General features: G+C 47.2%; 1 protein-coding gene across 1 annotated transcript in view; it reads right to left on the reverse strand.

The window, feature by feature from the left end:
* The window catches only part of reck (reversion-inducing-cysteine-rich protein with kazal motifs), a 508,306-nt gene that overhangs the window by 399,311 nt on the left and 81,387 nt on the right, over positions 1 to 27,608 (reverse strand). Inside the window, exon 2 of the mRNA XM_034173078.1 lies at positions 16,836 to 16,894. Within this exon, the coding sequence (XP_034028969.1) occupies positions 16,836 to 16,894 (59 nt within the window). The remainder of the gene's footprint in view (positions 1 to 16,835; positions 16,895 to 27,608) is intronic.

A 27,608-nucleotide genomic window follows, 5' to 3' on the forward strand; every position in this document is an offset into this window, starting at 1 on the left:
CTTCTTCGTGCACCCGGGACAATGCATCCGATTTTTGGTTTTTGGTCCCGGGGCAGTACGTGATCCGGAAGTCAAAGCGCCCGAAGAACAGAGACCAGCGGGCTTGCCTGGGGTTCAGCTGCTTGGCGGTCCGGATGTACTCCAGGTTCCGATGGTCCGTGAAAACCGTGAAAGGCAACGACGCCCCTTCCAGCAGGTGTCTCCACTCTTCAAGAACCTCCTTCACCGCGAGGAGCTCCCGATTGCCGACGTCATAGTTCCGTTCAGCTGGGGTCAACCTGCGGGAAAAATAGGCACAAGGATGGAGAACCTTATCAGCCTCCACGCTCTGGGACAGCACGGCTCCTATCCCTGAGTCAGAGGCGTCCACTTCCACTATGTACTGGCGATCAGGATCAGGCTGCACCAGAACTGGTGCAGTCGAGAACCGGCGTTTCAACTCCTGGAACGCGGCTTCGCACCGATCCAACAAGGTGAAGGGGACCTTGGTGGAGGTCAGGGCAGTCAGGGGGCTAACTACCTGACTGTAGCCTTTAATGAACCTCCTGTAGAAATTTGCAAAGCCGAGGAACTGCTGCAATTTCCTGCGGCTTGTTGGTTGGGGCCAATCTCTCACCGCCGCAACCTTGGCCGGATCAGGGGCGACGGAGTTGGAGGAGATGATGAACCCCAAGAAGGACAAAGAAGTGCGGTGGAACTCGCACTTCTCGCCCTTCACAAACAGCCGGTTCTCCAACAACCGCTGTAGGACCTGACATACATGCTGGACATGGGTCTCAGGGTCCGGGGAAAAGATGAGTATATCGTCCAGATATACGAAGACGATCCGATGCAGGAAGTCCCGCAAGACGTCAGTTATCAAAGCTTGGAACGTCGCAGGGGCGTTAGTGAGGCCGAACGGCATGACCAGGTACTCAAAGTGACCTAACGGGGTGTTAAATGCCGTCTTCCATTCGTCTCCCTTCCGGATCCGAACCAGGTGGTACGCGTTTCTAAGATCCAATTTAGTGAAAATTTGGGCTCCATGCAGGGGCGTGAACACTGAATCCAACAGAGGTAACGGGTATCGGTTGCGAACCGTGATCTCGTTCAGCCCTCTGTAATCAATGCATGGACGGAGTCCGCCGTCCTTTTTGCCCACAAAAAAGAAACCAGCACCCATCGGGGAGGTGGAGTTCCGGATCAGCCCGGCAGCTAAAGAGTCCCGGATGTAGGTCTCCATTGATTCGCGTTACGGACGTGAGAGGTTGTACAACCTACTGGACGGGTACTCAGCGCCCGGGACCAAATCGATGGCACAATCGTACGGTCGGTGCGGGGGAAGAGTGAGCGCCAGATCTTTGCTGAAAACGTCAGCAAGATCGTGGTACTCCTTTGGCACCGCCGATAGATTGGGGGGGACTTTGACCTCCTCATTAGCCGTCATGCCGGGAGGAACCGAGGATCCTAAACACTCCCGTTGGCAGGTTTCGCTCCACTGCGTCACAACCCCGGACGGCCAATCAATCCGGGGATTGTGCTTCACCATCCATGGAAATCCCAAAATCACTCGGGAGGTAGAAGGTGTTACATGGAACACGATCTCCTCCCTGTGATTTCCAGATACAACCAAGGTCACAGGCTGTGTCTGATGTGTGATTAATGGAAGCAGGGTGCCATCTAGTGCTAGCACCTGCAATGGTGCCGGCAGAGCCACCAGGGGGAGCCCTACTTCCTTTGCCCATCTGCTATCCAGCAGATTCCCTTCCGACCCCGTGTCTACCAGTGCTGGGGCGTGAAGGGTTAAATCCCCACAAAGGATCGTTACTGGGATTCGTGCAGATTTGCGGGGTTTACCCGCGTGCGTGTTATGGCCCACCCTTAGCCCAGTTTCTAAGGACGGGTGTTGTAGTTTGACCGTTTTGGGGCAGTCCTTCTGCATGTGCTCACAAGAGCCGCAGACAAAACACTCCCCGCAGGCCAGCCTCCTTTGTCTGATGTTTGTCTTAACTTTGGCCCTGCTCGTGTCCATAGCCTCCTCAGCAGGGGGAGCTGTAGCCACAAGGAGCTCTTTGGCAGTGAAGCGTGGGGACGTCACCTTTTCGGAACCGGAAGGGGGAGGGACGGCTCGTGCCCGGTCACGCCCCCCGCCCGGTCACGCCCCCCGGCCTGCTCCCGACGATGCTACATGACAGGGCGCTGTGAAAAGACGAGTGAACACTGCATGAGGAAGTCTGCGCACGTCTCAACACAGCCCCCGTACGGTTCCGGAGGGCTTATGTATGCTTCAGGGGACGGTGGGGGGGGGGGGTCGTTGAACGACCAGTGGAACGTCTGTTACAGGCCCAGGACCAGCAAGAGGGGTGGCTGCAGCAGCGACCTGATCGCGCGCTTCCACCCTGGCGGTGAGAGCCTCCACCCTCCGGTTAAGGAGAACATTCTGCTCGGTCACTAAATCTAGACGAGCCATGAAGGCGGTTAAGATCTGCTGCAGCTCACTCAACACGCCTCCCGCTGACGCCTGCGCTCCTGGCTCTTCCATTGGCCGTTCAAGCTCGGGTTGACGGCCCTTGGAATCCATGACGAATGGCCGAGAAATCCTGTTGGGAAGGTGTCGTAGCACGGACCCACAACAGGGGGCGCAAATGAACGGACAATGAATAAGCCAAAAAGTAACAATTTAATGTTGTGACAACACACAACGAAATACACAAAATTTGTAAAGTCAATTAATACCAGGTGACGTGTGGGCAGGCTCGAAGATAGAAGACCCCCGACGAGAGAGAAGCCGCGTCCCACACGGCTTCCACCACCAACGGTCTGAAGAACACCGGAGCCGCCAAGTCCAGAGTCCCCAGGTGGCCTCTGTCTTCGGCTGTCGACCCTGGTACTGCTGGCCGAAAGCAAAGACAAGATGAATGAGTGTGAGTCCGCACACTCAGTAATCCACAGTCTGCACAGAGTTAGGAGGGAGCACCTCCACCTCCAATCACACACTCGTGCAGCTCCTGTTTAATCCACTTATCTGGTTTGGGGTGTGAGGCGAAGCCGTCGCTGTCACACCAAAACGCCAATCCCACAGATAATGACGAACACCACAGGATAACGGCTGCAAAAGAAGTTCAGGTTATCACTCAACGGTTTGAGTCAGCAGAGAAATTACCTCTTCAGTAGTTGATTTCTCGGCGAGGAGGTGGAGTTGCAGTCCGGCTTATAAAGTGGTGTAGATGAGTGACAGCTGGTGCGATGAGTGACAGCTGTCACTTCTTCTGGGTCTGGCGCCCTCTCGTGCATAGAGCCCGCACTCCAAGCAGGGCGCCCTCTGGTGGTGGTGGGCCAGCAGTACCTCCTCTTCAGCGGCCCACATAACACATTGTGATTTCCTTTTTTTTTTTTTTAGATTATGTCTCTCACAGTGGACATGCACCTAAGATGAAAATTTCAGACCCCTCCATGATTTCTAAGTGGGAGACCTTGCAAAACGGCAGGGTGTTCAAATACTTATTTTCCTCACTGTAATTGATTATGGTGGGTCTGGGGGATCTCCCCAGAAATGTTTTAAAAGAGCAAGTTAAATTTTCTATATTCTAGTGAATTTTAATGGGTATGAAGAGCTCTGAAACAAAGAAAACTCACTTCAAACTGAAAAGTAAAAATTCTTTGTATTTTGATCGGTTCCATTCCGGTAAATGTGCAAAAAGGGTGCTGTGTCACTGGTTGTACAGTCAATAAAATACAAAATTAGGGCCTAAAGCAACCGTTGTACTTCATGCACCGTTGTTCTGATGTGCACAAAGTAACACTGTCAACCGTTTTGAAAACGCATGCCAACTGAGAAACTCAAAACTGGCTTATTCACATTTAATCGGTAAAATGCTCTCACCCGTAAAGCAAACAGGGCTGCAACTAACGATTAATTTAGTAATCAATTAATCGGTTGATTATGTTTTTCAATGAATCGTTTTTTATGCCCCATGAGGTGCTTGCACCGCGAAGTGGGGCATATAGCATCCGGGTTGTCTGTCTATCTGTCCTTCCGTCAGTCCGTCTGTCCAACCGCAATTCGTTCCCTGTAACGTAGCTCGGCACCTATTGCTCGCAGAAACGTCATATTTGGTGGGTACATGCCTTGGAGGGGTACTTTGCATGGATTCGATGGCTGGTGACCTTGACCTACTTTTCAAGGTCACCAGAGGTCACAACTCTCAAATCCTTCACCATAACATAGCTACGCATCTATTGTTGCAGAAGCTTCATATTTGGTGGGTACATGCCTTGGAGGAGTACTTCGCATGGGTTCAAAGGCCAGTGACCTTGACTTACTTTTCAAGGTCACCAATGGTCACAACTGTCAAATCCTTTGCCACAACGTAGCTCGGCACCTTTTGCTCGTAGAACTTGGTGGGTACATGCCTTGGAGGAGTACTTCGCAAGGGTTCGAAGGCCTTGACCTCCCTTTCAAGGTCACCAGTGGTTGCATTTGTTTTGAATGCTGGCGACCGTGGCTGAATTTTTATGGTCACTGTTTGTCACATCCTCTAAATAAATATTATGCCAATCTCCAATTTTTTCATTGTATATCCCAATTTACATCAAACACATAAGGCTTCAACCAAATACCCACCCCACACAAGTACATAATACTGCACTTTGCATGGAAAACAATAGGGCATTTCGTAATGAATGTCTCTAGTTATTTTTTGTTTTTAACTTACATGTGACTTTTGCCATTATTTCTTGAAGTGAGTTATTATTAAAAGGCCTTTATCACGCAACATCAACGTTTGACCTTGTAACAAAGTTAGGATGTTATATTCTCGTCACAAACATACCTGGAGTAGTGTTTTGTTTTATTTTGCACATACAGTACATACATCAACGACACACCACAAAGAGATTTCCATCAGGTTTCACCCGATTATGAGCATTTTTAGATATCTACAGAAACAACCACTGACAACATATTACAGCAAGAGTCCACAAATGTTTTTTGAAGGCCTGACTAAGTATAATATGTTATCTTTAACCCTCTGGGGTCCGAGGGCATTTTTTGGACAGTTCACTCGCCTGGCATAAATGTTTTATTATTGCTGTTAACAGCTCTCCCTGCATCCCACAATAAAGTTTTATGTCTCTTTTTTTCAGGACAACCTGTGCTTTCAGAATATACGAGGTTTGTTAGAAATGGGACGGGTCTTCCACATGTCTTCCACCATTCAGAAGATTCAGACGGCTTTCGGAGGCTTTTTAGTCGAGTGAGTATCCGAGAAATTGTGGAGAGCTGGGCATGTCAACATGTCCCGTGAGACTTCCAACACGGACTTGCTTTTGTTCTCCGCCATTGCGGCTTTGTCCCGACGCGCGAATTCCGCCGCACATCTTTCATTACAAAATTTCCTTTAACAGTGGAATGTGCCTAAAAATGGCTATGCCCACCTCTTCCGCAATTTCTCTGGGTCACACAACGTCCTGGATCAACACAGCCTTCACTTTGGAAATGATCTGGTCATTTCAGCCTGTCGATGGCCACTCGGAGCGCGGCGCGCCGTCAGCCGCTGTGGGCCATCTTTAATCCGGTTGTAATGATCCTTAATCCTTGTGATGCCCATAGAATCTTCACCGAAAGCCATCTGAATTTTCCGAATGGTTTCCACCTGGCTGACTCTCACAGTTTCTGAAAAAATGTGATGCAGCGCTGCTCCAATCGTTCAGACATTTTCCTGACAATGAAAATCCGACGAGGGGGGGTGGACCAGTGCTCACTCAAAGACTGCCCACAGGCGAATGACGCAACCGACAGGCGTGAAAAAACTCACGCATGCGCACGAAGGTTCAAGCTTGGCTGATGCAAGCGCACATGATTCAAATCCATAAAGTTTTTGCAAAAAATAAAAAGGTCCGTTACTTTTCTAACAGACCTCGTATATGTTTTTGTTGTGTTTTAGAAGTGTAATAAAGGTTTACAATCAAAAATAGGCAAAGAAAAAATAAAGCGAAAAATAATTTTCCACACACATTTATTCAAAACACACAGCAAACTATAATAAACAACTGTTTTGACACTTTTTAAAGGTAATTTGAGGTCTTGTGTGAAAGACTGTACAGCAAAAAGGTTCAAACAATAAACACAAATGCACATTTTGAACAATATATATAAGATGGTCTATGCGTTTTATTATTTTGATATGGTAAACAGTGCTTTACGCAGAGAAAGCAACAGAGTTATCCAGTAACATTCACATGAAAACTAGTGGAGCAATCCTGATAGTTACACACGCTTTGTTTGAGCACGTGAGATTGTCATCAGAGGCTCTCTGTCTGCTTTCAGTGATCGCTGTGCGTAATGGCGCAGGGCGCATCTGGAGCCCAACAGTATGTACTCATGGGAGCACCCAGGGAGCTATTCAAATGGGCCAACTAGTAACATATCACTCCTGAAAATGATCTTTGGCTTTTCACGTGAGGTAAATCTGCCCTGCAATTGGATTTTGGAAAACCATGTGACGGTGACCCAATTCCGATTGGCCACACACATTGCGTACGTCATCACACAGCTTCTACGAGGAGTACAAAGATAGCCAATGGTTGGCTCGAAAGTCCACGGAGTTAACTTCTCAGCAAAAAAAAAAAAAAAAGAGTAAGTTTCTATCTCATATCATTAAAAAGTTATTTATAATTTAGTAAAGCTTGGTCTTAGCCCGTCGGCCCCAGAGACTTAATAAGATATTTTCATGAAAAAAGACACAAATGTGCAATTTACTGCATTTTTTTTTCTTGTATAAAAACACAGCTTAGACGTGGTTTGACAGAAACAAATTGTCATTAAACTGAAATAAAACAGGGATGAAGTGGAGGCGTAAGAGTCACTAAGTGTTCACAGGAAACAGCTATTTATTTCTATATTTATTTATTTATGTTCATTGTTAGTTGGTTTTATCTTTTCTGTTGTTTCTTTTTGTGTTTCTCTAAAATTATATTGTAGCTGTTGTGTGGGCCGCTGAAGAGGAGGTACTGCTGGCCCACCACCAGAGGGCGCCCTGCCTGAAGTGCGGGCTTCAGGCACGAGAGGGCGCCGGAGCAACCAGGAGTGGCAGCTGGCAGTCATCACCAGCACAAGCTGTCACTCATCATCACCACAACCACATCTCCATAAAAGCCGGGCAGCATCTTCACCTCACTGCCGAGAAATCGTCTACCAATCAGGTAAATACTCAGCCGCTGTTCTGTGCCGTACAACATTCTGAACATTTGCAGGCGTACCTGTTTGACTGGTCAGCAGCTGGAAGCTGGGAGGAGACGACGTCTTCGCTCCTCGGATAAGTAGTCTTTCAGGCGCTGCACGTTTTTGTTCCTGTGTGACTGTGCTTAAGAGGTGGAGGTGTTTCCCACCCTTTCTGACTGTTTGCTGGGTGTTCACGCACCCAACATCACATGTCTGTTCTTCCTGCCAGCAGTACCCGATCTGACAGCCGGGGGCAGTGGCCACCTGGGGACCCAGCGCTTGGTGGCTCCGGGGTGCTTCAGATCCGGTGGCAGTGGAAAGCGTGTGGGATCCGGCTCTTTTCTGGATGGGCGTCTTCTATCCTCGAACCTGCCCACACGTCACCGTGAATTATTGACTGTTGATCTCAATTGTGTTGTCTGTTGCTCTGTTGTGCACATTCACAACATTAAATTGTTATATTTTGGCTTATTCCATTGTCCGTTCATTTGCGCCCCCTGTTGTGGGTCCGTGTACCTACACTTTCACAACAGGATTTCTCGGCCAGCGTCATGGATCCCGAGGGGCGTCAACCATCGATTGAAACGCCAATGGAAACACAGGGTGCACACGGCCTCCTGCCGACGCCTTAGGTGAACTGCATCACATCTTAACCGACTTCACTGATCGGTTGGACTTGGTAACCGAGCAGAACGCTATACTTAACCGGAGGATGGAGGCTCTCACCGCCCAGGTGGAAGCGTGCACTCAGGGCGCTGCTGCAGCACCTCCTCCTGCTGACCGACCATTCCAGTGGTGATTCAACGAACCCCCCCATCCCCTGAAGCATACATAAGCCCTCCGGAACCGTGCAGAGGTTGTGTCGAGACGTGCGCAGACTTCTTAATACAGTGTTCGCTCGTCTTTGCACAGCGTCCCGTTATGTACGCGTCAGATGTCAGCCGGGTGGCTTATGTTATTAATTTGCTTCGAGGAGAGGCACGCGCCTGGGCTACGGCGCTCTGGGAGCAAAATTCACGGCTCCTAACGACATATACTGGGTTTGTGAGGGAGTTTAAACAGGTGTTTGATCATCCCAATAGAGGCGAGACCGCTTCGACCGTGCTGCTGTCAATGAGACAGGGATGTCAGAGTGCAGCCGAGTATCAATCAATTCAATCAAATTTTTTTTTATATAGCGCCAAATCACAACAAACAGTTGCCCCAAGGCGCTTTATATTGTAAGGCAAGGCCATACAATAATTATGTAAAACCCCAACGGTCAAAACGACCCCCTGTGAGCAAGCACTTGGCTACAGTGGGAAGGAAAGGAGTATGCAGTCGACTTCCACATCGCGGCTGCGAGGTCTGGCTGGAATAACGTTGCACTCCGCGCCGCCTTCGTAAACGGACTGTCTCCGGTCCTGAAGGAGCACCTGCTGGCTAAGGATGAGCTGCGGGATTTTGACGGGCTTGTCGACATGGTCATATGGTTAGACAACCGGTTAGAAGAACACCGTCGGGAGCGGGGCGAAGGGCGTGGCCGGGCGTGAGCCGTCCCTCTTCCTTCCGGGTCCGAAAGGGTGCCGCCGTCCCCACGCTCCACAGTCGGAGAGCTCCGTGGAGTAACAGCTCCCCCTGCTGACGAAGCTATGGACACGAGCAGGGCTAAAGTAAAATCACATGAAAGACAACGGAGGCTGGCTCGTGGAGAATGTTTTTTCTGTGGCTCGAATGAGCACATACAAAGAAACTGCCTCAAGCGGTTAAACTTAAACACCCGCCCTTAGAGACTGGGTTAAGGGTGGGCCATAACATCCACGCGGGGAAAGCCCGTAGATCAGCACGCATCCCAGTGACGATCCTTTGTGGGGATCTTACCCTTCACGCTCCAGCACTGGTGGACACAGGGTCTGAAGGGACTCTGCTGGACAGCAGATGGGCCAGGGAGGTAGGGCTCCCTCTAGTGGCTCTACCTTCACCATTGAAGGTACGGGCACTAGATGGCACCCTTCTCCCATTAATCACACACCAGACACCACCCGTGACTTTGGTGGTGTCTGGGAATCACAGGGAGGAGATTGTGTTCTATGTAACACCTTCTACCTCCCGAGTGATTTGGGGATTTCCATGGATGATTAAGCACAATCCCCGGATTGATTAGCCGTCTGGGGTAGTGACGCAGTGGAGCGACACCTGCCACCGGGAATGTTTAGGATCCTCGGTTCCACCCGGTGTGACAGCTAATGAGGAGGTTAAAGTCCCCCCCAATCTGTCGGCGGTGCCGGAGTAGTACCATGATCTTGCTGACTTGTCTTCAGCAAAGATCTGGCACTCACTCTTCCCCCGCACCGTCCATATGATTGTGCCATTGATTTGGTCCCGGGCGCTGAGTACCCGTCCAGCAGGTTGTACAATCTCTCTCGTCCTGAGCGCGACTCAATGGAGACCTACATCCGGGACTCCTTAGCTGCCGGGTTGATTCGGAACTCCACCTCCCCGATGGGTGCAGGTTTCTTTTTCGTGGGCAAAAAGGATGGCGGACTCCGTCCATGCATAGACTACAGAGGGCTGAACGAGTCACGGTTCGCAATCGATACCCGCTGCCTCTGCTAGATTCTGTGTTCACGCCCTTGCATGGAGCCCAAATCTTCACCAAACTAGATCTTAGGAATGCGTATCACCTGGTTCGGATCCGGAAGGGAGACGAGTGGAAGACGCCATTTAACACCCCGTTAGGTCACTTTGAGTACCTGGTCATGCCGTTCGGCCTCACCAATGCGCCCGCGACGTTCCAGGCATTGGTTAATGACGTCTTGCGGGACTCCTGCACCGGTTTGTCTTCGTATACCTGGACAATATCCTCATCTTCTCCCCGGATCCTGAGACTCATGTGCAGCATGTACGTCAGGTCCTGCAGCGGTTGTTGGAGAACCGGTTGTTTGTGAAGGGCAAGAAGTGTGAGTTCCACCTTACTTCTTTGTCCTTCCTGGGGTTCATCATCTCCTCCAACTCCGTCGCACCCGATCCGGCCAAGGTAGCGGCGGTGAGAGATTGGCCCCAACCGACAAGCCGTAGGAAGCTGCAACAGTTCCTCGGCTTTGCAAATTTCTACAGGAGGTTTATTAAGGGCTATAGTCAGGTAGTTAACCCCGACGGCCCTAACCTTCACTAAAGTCCCCTTCACCTGGTCGGATCGGTGCGAAGCCGCGTTTAAGGAGTTGAAACGTCGGTTCTCGTCTGAACCCGTTCTGGTGCAGCCCGATCCCAATCGCCAGTTTGTAGTCGAAGTGGATGCCTCTGACTCAGGGATAGGAGCTGTGCTGTCCCAGAGCGTAGAGTCCGATAAGGTTCTCCATCCTTGTGCCTATTTTTCCCGTAGGTTGACCCCGGCAGAGCGGAACTACGACGTCAGCAATCGGGAACTCCTAGCGGTGAAAGAGGCTCTTGAGGAGTGGAGACACCTGATGGAGGGAGCTACGGTGCCCTTCACGGTTTTCACGGACCATCGGAACCTGGAGTACATCCGGACTGCCAGGCGTCTGAACCCCAGGCAAGCCCGCTGGTCACTGTTCTTCGGGCGTTTTGACTTCCGGATCACCTACCACCCTGGGACCAAAAACCAGCGATCTGACGCCCTGTCCCGGGTCCACGAAGAGGAAGTCAAGGTCGAGCTGTCAGATTCACCGGAACCCATCATCCAAGAGTCCACTATCGTGGCCGCCCTCACCTGGGACGTGGAGAAGACCGTCCGGGAGGCCCTGGCACGCAACCCGGACCCAGGGACCGGCCCAAAGAACAGACTTTACGTCCCACCAGAAGCCAGAGCTGCAGTCCTGGACTTCTGTCATGGATCCAAGCTCTCCTGTCATCCTGGGGTGCGAAGAACCATGGCAGTGGTCCTGCAGCGCTTCTGGTGGGCGTCTATGGAAGCCGACGTCCGGGAGTACGTCCAGGCCTGCACCACCTGTGCCAGGGGAAAGGCTGACCACCAACGGGCACAGGGACTCCTCCAGCCGTTACCTGTGCCTCACCGTCCCTGGTCCCACATCGGCCTGGACTTCGTCACGGGCCTCCCGCCGTCCCAGGGCATGACCACCATCCTCACGACAGTGGACTGGTTCTCCAAGGCGGCCCACTTCGTGGCCCTCCCGAAGCTCCCGACGGCCCAGGAGACAGCAAACCTCCTGGTCCACCACGTCGTACGTCTGCATGGGATTCCATCCGATGTCGTCTCTGACCGTGGTCCCCAGTTCTCCTCGCAAGTCTGGAGGTGTTTCTGTAGGGAACTGGGGGCCACCGTGAGCCTCTCGTCCGGGTACCATCCCCAGACTAACGGACAGGTAGAGCAGGCCAACCAGGAATTGGAACAGGCCCTTCGCTGCGTGACCTCAGCACACCCGACGGCCTGGAGCAACCATCTGGCCTGGATCGAGTACGCACACAACAGCCAAGTTTCATCTGCCACCGGCCTCTCCCCGTTTGAAGTATGTTTGGGGTACCAGCCCCCATTGTTTCCGCTTGTGGAGGGAGAGGTTGCGGCGCCCTCGGTCCAGGCCCATCTGAGGAGGTGTCGTCGGGTGTGGCGCTCTTCCCGCTCTGCCCTGCTCAAAGCCCGGACGAGGGCCAAGGCCCATGCAGACCGTCGGCGATCCCCGGCCCCTGCATACCAGCCCGGGCAGGAGGTTTTGCTGTCAACGAAGGACATTCCATTGACCGGTACATCGGCCCCTTCTCCATCCTCAAGGTCCTCAGTCCGGCCGCAGTGAATCTGCGGATTCACCCAGTTTTCCACGTCTCCTGGATCAAGCTGTACCACACCTCTTCCCTCTGCACTCCCGGACCGGCGCCGCCTCCTGTCCGGATCATCGATGGGGAGCCGGCCTGGACAGTGTGTAGGCTCCTGGACGTCCGTCGACGGGGCCGGGGTTTCCAGTATCTGGTGGACTGGGAGGGCTATGGACCCAAAGAACGCTCCTGGGTGAAGAGGCGCTTCATCCTGGACCCACCCCTCCTGGCCGATTTTTACCGCCGGCATCCGGACAAACCTGGTCGGGCGCCAGGCGGCGCCCGTTGGGGGGGGGGGTCCTGTTGTGTGGGCCGCTGAAGAGGAGGTACTGCTGGCCCACCACCAGAGGGCGCCCTGCCTGAAGTGCGGGCTTCAGGCACGAGAGGGCGCCGGAGCAACCGGGAGTGGCAGCTGGCAGTCATCACCAGCACCAGCTGTCACTCATCATCACCACAACCACATCTCCATAAAAGCCAGGCAGCATCTTCACCTCACTGCCGAGAAATCGTCTACCAATCAGGTAAACACTCAGCTGTTGTTTTGTGCCATACAACATTCTGAACATTTGCAGGCATACCTGTTTGACTGGTCAGCAGCTGGAAGCTGGGAGGAGACGACGTCTTCGCTCCTCGGATAAGCAGTCTTTCAGGCGCTGCACGTTTTTTTCCTGTGTGACTGTGCTTAAGAGGTGGAGGTGTTTCCCACCCTTTCTGACTGTTTGCTGGGTGTTCAAGCACCCAACATCACCTGTCTGTTCTTCCTGCCAGCAGTACCCGATCTGACAGCCGGAGGCAGTGGCCACCTGGGGACCCAGTGCTTGGTGGCTCCGGGGTGCTTCAGATCCGGTGGCAGTGGAAAGCGTGTGGGATCTGGCTCTTTTCTGGACAGGCGTCTTCTATCCTCGAGCCTGCCCACACGTCACCGTGAATTATTGACTGTTGATCTCATTTGTGTTGTCTGTTGCTCTGTTGTGCACATTCACAACATTAAATTGTTATATTTTGGCTTATTCCATTGTCCGTTCATTTGCGCCCCCTGTTGTGGGTCCGTGTACCTACACTTTCACAACAGTAGCATTATTAGTTATTATAAGTATTATTCGCTGGCCTGGGTAGGCCGTCCCAACTCGCGCAGAACGAGGGCTCGTATATGACTGCTTGCAGTCCTTGTTACTATTATTGTTGTTGTTACTATTATTATTATTAATATATAAATAAAAATAAATAACATATTACAATCTGTAATACATTTGACTCTTTTACAGCTTAATGCTAACTTTAACATTGAAAACGCCATAGACATGCTAACACGTTAGCATCGGTCTCGTTTTAAAATTATAAAATACATCTATAAATACATCTATTTATACATCTACATCTATGATATGCAAACTGCAGGGGGTCTTGTGTTGAGCACACCATTGATCTGAGGTGTGCCAGGACCAGTCTCTCCATCACCTTCATAATGTGAGAATTCAGTGCTATTGGCCTGTTGTCATTAGGAGTCACAGGATAACCATTCTTAGGCACTGGGATCAGGCAGGATGTTTCCCACAGCACTGAAACTCTCTCGAGTTGAAGAGATGCTGGAGTACTCCACAGAGCTTGCTGGAACATGCTTTCGGCACCTGAGGGCTGATGCCATCCGATCCAGCAGCTTTCCCCTGGTTTAGTCTCTGCAGCTCTCTCATCACCTGGATGGTGGCAATTTGTAGTCCAGTCTAAGGGACTGTAGCAGAATCTGTGATGAATGTCAGTGGGGGGATGAGGGACGCAAAAGATGTATCCTATTTTGGGCAATGTTGGCAACTTTTAACATGCACAGTGCCTGTGGCATCTCAAGTTGCTTGTGAAGCATTATTATTCACTGCAGGTGTGGGTGGCCATGATGGTCAGCGGTGCTTGTTGTTAAAGAAAGAAGGATTTATTTTTTTGCCTTTACTTAAAATCAGGAAAAACCTAGAAACACCAGTTGTTTAGTGGCTGTCAGCAGACACATCCCCTTCACCACATCCACCCACACACACATGCATGCACGCGCACACACACACACACACACACACACACACACACACACACACACACACACACACACACACACACACACACACACACTCCAAAACAAAGTACTGCACTCGTTGGTACAACAACATTATTCACCAGCAGCATTATTTTCATGACCACATCTGAAAACTTTCTCTCCTGTCAGCATGAAATGTTTTCTTTCTCTTCACATCTTTTCACTGCTCTTATTCCTTCTTCATCACGTCTGGTTCCATTTTCATTCTTTTAATTTGTTTTACAAGCCAAATAGTAAGATGAAGGAATATGGAGTTAAATTTGTCTCATTAATACCTGCAAATGCACAGAGGGTGATCTACAAATATTCCTTTATTTGCACACGTGTTTTGTGATCCACAAACACAAATTTCTGAATTGTAACTTGTGTGCTGGTTTTTACAAATAAATGTGTATTTGTAAATATACCATTTTTTCATTTGTATAAAAAAAGTTATTTGTAAAACTGAAATTTTTTTTGGGAAGAGTGATTCAGCCTTTGTGGATCATCAATTATACGCATTCATCGCTTTACTCATTCTGAGCACAAAACACACTTCTCACAAATATGTTCCTCACAATTCAAATTGCCATCCAATAGATAGCAGTGTTGTTGCCTTCGCTTGCATTGAGCGCAGCAACAGAAGGGGCGGAGATTTCAACAGCACTATCTGGCTTCTTGGCTTCGTGCAGGAAAAAGCGAAGCACTCAGTCTGGGAGTTATAAATACAATATTAAGAGGAAAAAAAAAACAGAAAAAAAAAACAGCTGGGAGAAGCTTTTTTCAGTGACTGTTCGGAGTGACACTGGGTCGAGGGGGAACTGATCAGACAGAAACTGTTGTGTGGGCTGCCAGAAGAGGAGGTACTGCTGGCCCACCACCAGAGGGCGTCCTGCCTGAAGTCCAGGCTTCAGGCACGAGAGGGCGCTGCCGCCACGGACACAGCCGGGGATGACAGCTGTCAATCATTATCTCCTGACAGCTGTCACTCATTCATGCTTCATCATCTCACTCCATAAAACCCGGACGTCATCTCCACCTCATCGCCGAGATATCGTCAAACCGTTCAGGTAGTATTCTCAGCCTTGAAAGTGAACTGTGTATCAGTCTGAACTCTTTTTTGCAGCCGTTTTCCTGAAGTGTTCCTTGTCTGTGAGATCGGCGTTCGGTGTGACCAGCGACGGCTTCGCTGCACACCTCTACCAGATAAGTGGGTAGACAGGAGCTGCACGAGTGTGTGTTAGAGGTGGAGGTGGAATTCCCACCGTTGTTGCTACTGGGTGTGCACACACCCATATCTTATTGTCTTTGCTCCCTGCCAGCAGTACCAGATCCGACCTTCGAAGACGGTGGCCACCTGGGGACTCGGGACTTGGCGACTCCAGTATTCTCCGGGTTCGGTGGCGGAGGAAATCGTGTGGTTCCGGTTCATCTCAGGACAGACGTCTTCTATCCTCGAGCCTGCCCACACGTCACCCTTGTGATTGACTGTCTGTAAAATTTCACATTCCTCTGTGTTGTGCTCATTCACAACAGTAAAGTGTTCATATTTGACTCTTTCATTGTCCGTTCATTTACGCCCCCTGTTGTGGGTCCGTGTCACTACACTTTCACAACAGAAACTAAGAAACAAACAGCAACCTGATTTCCCATCGTGCCTTCTGGCATGTGTTGGTTAACATGCAAACCTTCAGAAATAGCATGTTACTTCAAAAGATATGTGCGATTTTGTTGCAGTTAATGTCGATGAACCATCTGGAATTTATTTTATGTTCATAAATAAAACTATGAGTGAAACTGGTTGGATGGATCTCTAGACGATAAACACAAATGTGTCACGATCACACTTAAAGATCCATCCAAGCCCGACGGTGATGTAGAAATCTCCACCCACTCTGTTGCCGTATTCAACGCAAGCAAAGGCGTCTGAAGGCACAGAACACCACTGCCATCTATTAGAATTGTGAGGTACACATTTGTGAAACTGAGCAGTGTGTTTTGTGCTCAGAATGTCTCAAAATTCCATGACTGAGCAAAGTGATGAATGTGTGTAATCAACAAATGCTGAATCACATTTCACAAACAGGATTTTCTGTTTTTGCAAATGCCTCTTTTTTCTTTTTTTTTTTTACAAATGATATATTTACAAATACACATTTATTTAATGAAAATAATAAAAACCAACACACAAGTTACAAATCAAAAAATGTGTTTGTGGATCACAAAACGTGTGCAAATCAAGGAATATTTGTAGATCACCCTCTGTGCATTTGCAGGTATTAATGAAACAAATTCACCTCAATAAATGAATAAGAAAATAAGTGACAAATTCTCTCTCTCTCTCTCACACACACACACACACACACACACACACACACACACACACACACACACACACACACACACACACACACACTTCAAAAGGAGGAAAAAAGGTTTGAACTCTGGCTGTTTGTTTAACACACAGAACAGCTTCTTTCATATCTCCTTCATGTCTCTTTGCAATAAAGAAGGATAAGGAGGGTTCAGAGTGAAAGACGGCAAAGAGAGAGACAGCAACACCTGCTCCTATTTCAAACAGATGACTAAGAACTTTCTTTTATTTAAAAAAAAACCCTTTACATCACTCTTCTTCAAAAAGCTTTTTCAGAGGCCAGGTGTAATGGGCTGAGGATGCAGAGGAGGCTCAGCAGCCTGTGTGTGTGTGTGTGTGTGTGTGTGTGTGTGTGTGTGTGTGTGTGTGTGTGTGTGTGTGTGTGTGTGTGTGTGTGTGTGTGTGTGTGTGTGTGTGTGTGTGTGTGTGTGTACCTGGTCACAAGCTTCTTTACATGATGAGAACTCAGCAGCATGGTTGCAACAGGATGGATCTGCAAACAAAGTTCTCATTTTAGCACATCAGCAGTTAAGATTAACTATTATTAGACAGCACATGCGCTCTGACTGACTGATTTCCGGGTTGATATTTTCCCATATCAGACCGTTACCACGACAATCGGTTCGGGTCGCGAATCAGATTTGCGACTGTTTACAATTTTCACGGCACGAAATAAAACAAAACAAATACTGAACAAAGAAATTATGAGTGATGAAGAGGACCGTTCCCCCAGCAAATTTTATTACACTGATGAGTTGGAGGAATTAACAGCAAACGAGCTTGAAGTAGACGTGCAAATTGACAAGCAACAAGATGAAAACACAGCTCCGAACAGCCACATAATAAACAAATTATTAACCTCGCTGTACGGGAAAATATCAGACCTCAGTCTTGTTTGTACTGTCAAGACCTCGGTCTGATATTTTCCTGTACAGACCGAGTGCTCGATTAATAATCCTTTAATATTAAACCAGACTGACTGGGTCACTGAAAAGAAAAGACAAACAAACAGGACAGCCAGTCGTACACTACCAGTAATTCAATGTGAGTACACATTCCACCAGGAACATAGCAAAAGCACGCTGTATTTCGTGTGATTGTGTTATGAACATGCGTGTTGGTGAAATCAGACCACAACACAGCAGTTCAAGCATATCCAAAGATCTTGAGATGGGACCATTGCCATATTTCTCATATTACATCATAGCTCCTTTTCCGTGACATTACATACATATTATTGAAAGGCACACACACACACACACACACACACACACACAGACACACACTGCATGTTTACATGTGATACAGACTGAACCAGTGTCAGCTCATCCATATGGGCAAACTTGCAACACAACACCAGAGAGAAAACGGGGGGGATTTCTCTCATATTAATTTTTCTCTCACATTTAACCAGTCTGCAGGTCTTGTCTCAGTCTGTCTCCGAGTCATCGTCCAATCAGTGTGAAATTGTGCTTCAGGAAATACCGCCCCTTTAGACTGACTTCAGCTAGGTGTCTTGGCACTTGCACGCATTGAACCCCACACTTCTGCACAATTCGTCATGACAATGCCACCCACTGTGTTCCCAGGTGGATGCCACGCTTTGTGCTGCTGGACACTGTGTACATAATAATAGCAGATTAATAATTTTCTGTCAGAATTTGGCTGATGACAACACCTCTAATTGCTTCCGGAATCATAGAGGACCGTTCCAGCTGCAGTTTATCTCTCTCTCTCTCTCTCTCTCTCTCTCTCTCTCTCTCTCTCTCTCTCTCTCTCTCTCTCTCTCTCTCTCTCGTGCACTTCATGAGGTGGACAATGCATTTAGAATAGTCTAAAAGGTAATTATTTGTAATATTTATATTGTAATGGCTTGGCAAAACAGTTGCATGTTCATTCCTTCTTATGAGTATCTGTAAAATTATGTTTATGATAGATTTAACATCTCAATCATTCAGATGAACAGCGTTGTGATGCGGTGCACTGACGCAGTGACTTGTACTCACCCTCAGTGTTTTTAACTGTTTGCACAATGTTCACGTGAAGGTCACATAATAAATGTGTGACATTTTGAACAAATTTTCTTTGCGCACTTGCACGAAACCGTGCACAGTTTACAATGCTTTACAATAAGTTCACAACGAGCTTACTCTCCTCCACAGCAGATTGCGTACCAGTGCACGGATCAAATTCGTGCAAGTGTCAAGCCACCTTTAGAGATTGCACTGACTGCTCAAACGGAGGACGGCTTCCCTCAGTAGTCTCCTTTTGCATGTTCACTCAGTTTTTGAGAGCTGTCCATTCCACAAAAGCCCACTAACATGTGGAAAGTACCCATCATATATGGAGCCAATGTTCCGTGACTTCAGGCACTGAGGGGCCATTAGCTGGAACCACTCTTTTAAAACATGAATCCCTGCTTTCTAGTTTGTAACAAAGTCCCTCCTGCCACAGCACTACTTGATCAGCCTGTCAGTGCTGAAGGCTGCTGTCCCACAGACTGGCATATAAGAAGATAGCAGTGTGCAGAATGGAGCTGTGTCCCCTGTATTTATTTATTTGTTCATTTATTCAAGTTCATGATGTTATTAGTAGCTCCATGCACATTTGTGTGGTCATGTTGAAAGGTTCTGTAAAATAAACAAATGCTACAAAACATTTAAAGAAAGATTTGTGTTAAGAGTGTGTTATACTAAATTTTGACACCTTTTTGACACATTTTACTGCAGGCAAATATCGTATCAGCCCTTAAAAATCCATATTGGTCAACCCCCAGTGAGAGCGTCTGCCTCCCATGCTGGAGATCGTGAGTTTGCATGCCTGAGGGGAGCCACTGGGAGGTGTCAGCACAACACAACACAGATGCAGAGAAAGTACAAGCTGCTTCATTGGTGCTGAAACCAGGATGGGAGTGAAGTTTATGGGGTTGAGAGTGATGGAGGCGAGCAGGAGATGCTGTGCAACAGTTGTCAGTAAATGTCACTCCCCAACAGCTAAAAAGACTCTGAGGATACAGGGCCAAAGCCCGGTCTTTTAAGCCCCTGTCACACATAGCAAGAATGTGCGGAAACCAGGCTAAAACGACAAATATTACCATCATTGGACACAGTTGGGAGGATAAGAGGTGTGGTCAGCAGCGTCAGAACACATCCAGATTACCTCATGCACACCTGCACAACGGCATCCAAAGCGTATATAGACAACAGGTCGATGATACAGACTGCTGTCAGACACCCATGAACGGCGCTGAAGACTGGCCGATGTCCAAATGTCTGGATGGCAAACACGGGACCGGAGAGGGAGGCAGCGCTGTGTTCCTCACGCATGTGTGCACAAGTGTGCACACGTGTGGAGCTGAAATTATCACTCAGCTCTGTGTCTGTGCGTGTGTGTGTTCATTGTGAATTTCTCCTCTGTGAGATGAATAAAGTTTATCTTATAACGGCCGCATGAACCACTAAGCGTGCGAGCAGGGGGGCACATGCGCACGTGCACATGTGCCACTGGACACCTTTGCTGAAAGCTTGCAGCAGTCACACATGCGTTTGACAGAGCCTTTCCAGAGAACTTTAATTTCTTGTTTCTTTTTTGCTCACTTCAGGAGCAACTCAGTTGGATTATCACATGGGATTTAATTTTTGCATGGTTATTAGGGCTGTCACGATTAGAAATTTCTGGAGACAATTAATTGTCCGGCAAATAATTGCGATTGATGATTATATTGTCTATTTTTTTTTTCTTTTTTCCCTTCTTTATATTCTACTATCGCAATATGATTACACAACTCTGGAAGAATGTTTGGCTTCTCTGAGTGGAGAAACCGGGAATCGTGCAACATTCCCAACTTTTTCTGATTTGTGGTTGTTTCTGTTGCATCTCTGAAATTACAGAACTGCTATAAAGAAAAGTGTGAGCATTTTATTGTGTTTTAAATTTTTGTGGAGCAAATACATACACCAAACTCTTATAAAGGAGGAAAAAATACCTGGACATGTGCAGGAAAACTGATATGAACTGAACAGAACAATGCAGGCTGATTAGACTCCCCATATATTTTTTTTTTGTATAAATAAATCAGAATACAATAAGAGGCAACTCACTTTGAAATAATTAAAACATATAGCTACAGCTTATAATAACTTTGAAAAATAACAGAAATCAGCAGCTTGTATTTTTATTCTGACTCCAGTTCATTTTAGTGTGATGAAGTCATCCTTTTTTCTCATCAGTCACGTTTTGTGCTTGAACACTACATTAAGCTCAAGACTGAACAAATACATACCTTTGGAAAATAACTGTTAAAGTTCAGCTTTTTGTGATCTGTGCGTCTGAAAATCACTGCACAGCTTTTCTGTAATTTCTGCTCAGTTCATTTATATATTCTAACTTTTTAAGGATGTTTTTAAGGATATTTGACCGTTTATTTCATCTCATGATCTCATAAATTCAGTATACGATGCACACATGGTGTGAACAGGACGGTGCCGTCAGAACCGCACCGGTAGAGAAAGTACAGAGAGTAAAGGCAGCTCCACGGTTTGGTTTGTTTTTTTTATATATATGTTCACTCGGGTTAAAATCTTCTCTCTCTACTCCGCGCTCGCTGTCTCACGTGATGGTTCACAGCAGAACGTAACGTCTCGTGCCTCTGTTCAGGAATCTCGCTCCCTCAGTCTGCAGCGAGTTGACTCCGCGCACGCACACGCACACAGCTCCTTCAGTAAACTACGCATTTTAAAAGGCTTTGAACAAGACGGCTGCTGTTTTAATCGGCCGTCTTATTCAAAATTTGAACGTCCAAATGACGGCAGGATGGCTCGCTGCCTGAAACTATGAATTGAGAGAAAAATCAAAGCCTTAAATAAAATAAACGACTCATCGACTACTAAATTAGTTGTTAATGATTTCAATTGTCAACATAGTCGTGACAAGTCGAGCCAGCCCTACAAAACCGAAATGCATCCACAGTGGTGCGTGGCTTTGGAACCAGAACCTCCTCACGCTCCATGTTATTATCCGAGCCTCGCTAACCATCCAACCAAGATGAGAGGAAACAGAGTGAGTGAGGCAGCGAGGCTGCTGCTGCACGATGACGTCAGATTCCGAGTCGTTTATGCAACTTTGTTGATAAAATAAATAATTCATGGTAACCGCGATTATGAAAAATATTTGCGAATATGAAAAATAATTGTGATTGGCGAATATTGTAATAATTGTGACTGCCCTAATGGTTATTTGCAGCACATAGCAGCCAGGTGAGAGGCTTTTCACCACAGGCTGTGGTGTGGTTTCTGTGCGCTCTGAGTTGTCACGGTTCCATGCTGGAGGTGAGTTTCATGTTTAATAATCTAGTTATGGTCTGGGATACAGTTCCACGTAACACCTCCTATAGAGTTTAGATGGCAGTCATAATATTACAGCGGTGAGATCTGTTCAGCTCCACGCCTGACGGGCACTAAGATGCATTACTGCACATGAGACCACAGAGAGGCACAGAGGCACGTGGTACTTTCAGTTTGATTGTGCACTTTTCACATTCACTGTACATGATGAATGCGTCCCACATACATGTTATTACATATTAACATTTCCTGGGCCAGGGTCCAGTGAATGTGGACATCCCACAACATGCTGGCAGGCTTTGCTGTGACCGATCAATCTCAGAGCTCAATCAACCATAATCAGATAATTTCAGATGCTGCTTTGATGCCGTCAGAATATGTAGACTGTGATCAGATGATGCAAAAACTGCATATAGGCCGCCGTCAGATGTCCGTTCCCTCTCGATGGCTCCAAGAGTGTTTTGAACATGTGCAATACATGTTTAATTTTTCGGTGTAGAGCACAGGACACTCCGCTGCTGTATATAAAGCTACACAACACTGCGTTACTGTACACCATGCCTCCGCAATTCTACATAACCCTACGCCAGGGCAAAAAAATTGTTCTATCAGTACATGCCTGCATTGATAAATTTTATCCATCCCGCTGGACTTTGCTGGCAGTGATGCTTCAAAACCATGAAAAAAGAGGCAGGCTTCCACATTCAAAGGACATGTCCATGTCCAATCCTCATGGACATTTCCCCAGCAACAGGACATGTCCACCGTCCACTTGTCACGGCAGATCGTGCACACTATTGCCACTGCAGCACGCAGCTTTCTTTCACTTCCAAGTTCTCTCAAGATTGTGGAAAGTTAAATAAAGTTAACACCTGCTCACTGACCGATCGCCAGCAAGAGGACATGTCCACGTCCACTCCTCATGCATGGAATGCGCATGCGATTGCCGGCGGCCACTAAATGGCACTTTCACCTTCTTAAGTTCTCTCACGATTGTGGCACATTAATAAAGTCCATTAACTCCGGGAAATAATGTATTCTGACTTTTTCCAATCCATCAAATCCATCTGCGTGTCCAGGCAGTCTGTAAACAGCATCATGGAGTCAAGCTCCCTCTGTGTGCAAGGTTTTCTTTCTCTCTCTCTATCTCTCTCTCTCTCTCTCTGTCTCTCTCTCTCTCTCTGTATGTGTGTGTGTGTGTGTGTGTTTGTGTGTGTGCGCGCAACTACGCAGCCATGGCGAGGCAGCAGTATCTCACTGTACATCTGGAACCATGAGTGTTGTTTGCTTTTATTGTACCGTTTTGAGGATGGAGCTCATTTACACAATGCTCAAAAAAAAAAAAAAACTAGGCAGGAGTGGACTGTGAGAGGCAGAAAAATAGCAGCAAGGGCTACATATGTGAAATGGTATCTAAATGGTAAATGGACTGCATATATATATATATATATATATATATATATATATATATATATATAGATATATATATATATATATATATATATAGATAGATAGATAGATAGCTCTTTTCCATCTGCATCAGATGCTCAAAGCGCTTTACACATAATGCCTCACATTCACTCCGATGTCAGGATGCTGCCATGCAAGGAGCCCACTACACACCGGGAGCAACTCGGGGGACTAAGGACCTTGCCCAAGGGCCCTTAGTGATTTTCTGGTCCGCCTGGGATTTGAACTGAGGATCCTCTGGTCTCAATCCCAACGCTTACCCACTAGACCATCACCTCCCCTACGTGGCAGTAAGCATACAGTAAGCAACCATATGCAAGATGTAACCATGCACCATCACACAACAGCCTACATGGGGAATGCACCAAATCTACGCAATTTTCCAGCATACGCCATACGCATCACAATGCAACTGTATGTAAGCCCGGTGTGAAAGGGGCTTAAGGGCCATGATGGTCCCCCAGTGTGTGTAGAGGGAACCCCATGATCTTCTCTGCCATTTTGGTAACCCTCTGGAGCTCTTTCCTGTTTGCCACTGTACAGCTGCCAACACAAGGCAAAAAGAGTACAGCCCCGCTACAAGAGCATCAAGATAATTTATCTTCTGAGAAAGCCAAAACTTGCTTTTCCTTTGTTAGCCATTTAGGTTTGAGACGTATTAACATTTTGGATTGACATATCCATGATAAAATGGAACAAAACAGAGACAAAGTTAATAAAACACTGGACAGGAAAGCAGCAAATGAAACATTAAGTGCTACTGCACATTCAGTGGTCACAGAACGTGCACGCACGGCAATCATACAGTGTGCACACTCGGCAGCAGTCATCGGTATTAGGCACATCAATAGTTGCCACGAACACACCATGAACATGCCTTTTGTGTGAGAGGGGCTGCCTATGGATGTCCATGAACTCAGTACTAATGTTTATTTAAACTGCAAATCAAACTGATAAAAGCAGGGTGAGTCACATGCACAGAGTGTGTAACCACACACACACTGTGACATGGGGCAGAGGTTGTGGGCGGGGGGGAGGAATGATGAAGGCTATTCAGCGATGTACAGTATGCGGCACCTCACTGGCTGCTAATGAGCACAGGCCCCATTCTGGCTCACTCTCTCTCTCACACACACAAACACACACACACACACATACACACACACACACGCACACACACACACAAACAAGAACACACCTCCTCTACATTCTTCTATTCAGGGTTGTTGGAATGAAGTGCAACAATTTCAGCTGGATTACTGCACTTCATTCAGCCAGTCCCCTGCTCCATTCTTCCAACCAGTTTAAATTATTTCTGTTTGCAGTTTGTTTTCTCAAACCAGAGGCAAATTTAGCACAACCTCATATATATTTCACAATGGAGCCATTACATTACCATCAACGTGCACGTAATAAAAGCAATAACACATACTGTCACTATTTATAGTAGCATTCCTTATGACAAGAAACTACAAGTATTTCATCCTTATGCCGAATTCACACCGGGTGCGATCAGACGCTACAAATTCGCGGGGGTCGCGTGGCGACAGACGGGCCTCCTTCGCCCGGTGTGTCGCTCTGCTTTTGCTGCTAAAATTCGCCCCGGTGCATCATCAAATAGGAGGAGCTTCCATTCCGCTCACCGGCTCCGGCTGTCAGTCAAGTTAACATGACGGACCTTGATCACACGGAGCGAGTTGTTGTGGAAAGCTCCCAATACAGGGAGTATCATTATTTGCTGCAGGAGCTGTGTCTGGATGACGACTGCTTTCAGTGGTCCTTCCGCCTCTGCTGGACCTAGTTTGAGGACCTCCTGTCCCGTTCACGCGCGCACATGTAAACAAAAAAAAAAGAAAAAAAAAAAGAAACTCCGCTGCTTGCTGCTGGGCTGCACCTCGCTCTAACCCCCCAAAAAACTCTGTCATAATTGTGTTTAGAAATCAGTCACCATTTGTTTTATTATACATCTGTGTAGTTAATAAGTAAAATAATCTCCATGGATGATTCGTGCGCACGTAAAAAAAAAAAAAAAAAACTCCGCTCCCGCTGCTGCAGGGCTGCTGCTCGCTCCAAAAACTCTGTCATAATTGTGAAATAAAGGACAAAAGAGACATAAGTCCTGCTCACAGGCTGCTACCAGATACGGCACATGTTCACATCTTCAGTCAAACTCCAGACATCTCCACGTCACGACATATTCAGTCCCTGATTGGTCATCGCGGCGCAACGAGATGAAAAAGTTCAGATTTTTCAACTTGGGGAGAAGTGCAACGCGACGTGATGCGACGCAATATCGCGCCACAAACGCGCCAATCGCTCAAAATCCCTTCACTCGCGTTGCTTCATTCGCGTCCATTGCGTCGCGCTGTGTGACTTGGCGCCAAAACGCGTCGTTCCATAGGGATTACATGGCAACCTGTCGCTGATGTCGCTGATGTCGCTCATGTCGCGCCCGGTGTGAATGTAGCATTAAAGTACAGACAAAGAAAGCGGTTTAACAGCATCACTTAACTTTTGAAAAATGGTTTTAAAAATACTTTCAGAACACAATTTGCCAAATTCTGTAATTGAAAAATAATGGTTTTCACACATAGCTTTAATTTGACAAGATACAGCAGTAATAAAATAAATATAAACAAGGCTCTACACTTAGCCCTAGTGGTCATTTGCCATGCCGGGCAAGTTGAGGTCAGATCTACTTGCTGCATCCAAATATACACATTATATGAACAAACCCAATTCCAATTAAGTTGGGACATTGTGTGAAATGTAAATAGAAACAGAAAACAATGATTTGCAAATCCTCTTTAACCTATATTCAATTGAATACACCACAAAGACAAGATATTTAATGTTCAAACTGATAAACATTTTTGTTTTTGGGCAAATATTTGCTCATTTTGAAATGGATGCCTGCAACACATTTCAAAAAAGCTGGGACAGGGGCAACAAAAGACTGGGAATGCTCAAAGAACACCTGTTTGGAACATTCCACAGGTGAACAGGTTAATTGGAAACAAGTGAGTGTCATGATATGGTATAAAAGGAGCATCCCCAAAAGGATCAGCTGTTCACACGCAAAGATGGGGTGAGGATCACCACTTTGTGAACAACTGCGTGAAAAAAATTGTCCAAAAGCTTAAGAACAATGTTTCTCAATGTTCAATTGCAAGAAATTTAGGGATTCCATCATCTACAGTCCATAATATAATCAGAGGATTCAGAGAAACTGGAGAACTTTCTACACGTAAGCGGCAAGGCCGAAAACTAACACTGAATGCCTGTGACCTTCGATCCCTCAGACGGCACTGCATTCAAAACCGACATCATTGTGTAAAGGATCTTACCACGTGGGCTCAGGAACACTTCAGAAAACCATTGTCAGTTAACACAGTTCGTCACTACATCTACAAGTGCAAGTTAAAGCTCTACCATACAAAGCGAAAGCCATACATCAACAACAGCCAGAAACACCGCCGCCTTCTCTGGGCCCGAGCTCATTTTAAATGGACAGATGCAAAGTGGAAAAGTGTGCTGTGGTCTGATGAGTCCACATTTCAAATTGTTTTTGGAAATCATGGACGTTGTGTCCTACGGACAAAAGAGGAAAAAGATCATCCACATTGTTACCAGCGCAAAGTTCAAAAGCCAGCATCTGTGATGGTATGGGGGTGTGTTAGTGCTTACACATCTGTGATGGCACCATCAATGCTGAAAGGTACATCCAGGTTTTGGAGCAACACATGCTGCCATCCAAGCAATGTCTTTTACAGGGACGTCCCTGCTTATTCAGCAAGACAATGCCAAGCCACATTCTGCACGTGTTACAACACTGTGGCTTCATAGTAAAAGAGTGTGGGTACTAGACTGGCCTACCTGCAGTCCAGACTTGTTACCCATTGAAAATGTGTGGTGCATTATGAAGTGCAAAATACAACAAGAGACCCTGTACTGTTGAACAACTGAAGTCATACAACAAGCAAGAATGGGAAAGAATTCCACCTACAAAGCTTCAACAATTAGTGTCCTCAGTTCCCAAACCCTTATTGTCTTGTTAGAAGGAAAGGTGATGTAACACAGTGGTAAACATACCACTGTCGCAGTTTTTTTGAAACGTGTTGCAGACATTCATTCAAAATAAGCAAATATTTGCACAAAAACAATAAAGTTTATCAGTTTGAACATTAAATATCTTGTCTTGGAGTGTTAGAGGACAAGTTGGGACATGCCTATCTCGGCTTTCAATGCATACCAGCCCAGTGAGTATAAGAGAAATTGTGGAGATCTGGGCATGTCCCAACTTGTCCCCTGGCACTCCGAAACGGAGGTGTTCCTTTGTCTCGCTTGATCAGCGAATCGGTCCTGACGCGCGACGCCTCCGCGCAGCTTTCCATG

This window comes from Thalassophryne amazonica, chromosome 1, assembly GCF_902500255.1.
Source record: "Thalassophryne amazonica chromosome 1, fThaAma1.1, whole genome shotgun sequence".
NCBI lineage: Eukaryota > Metazoa > Chordata > Actinopteri > Batrachoidiformes > Batrachoididae > Thalassophryne > Thalassophryne amazonica.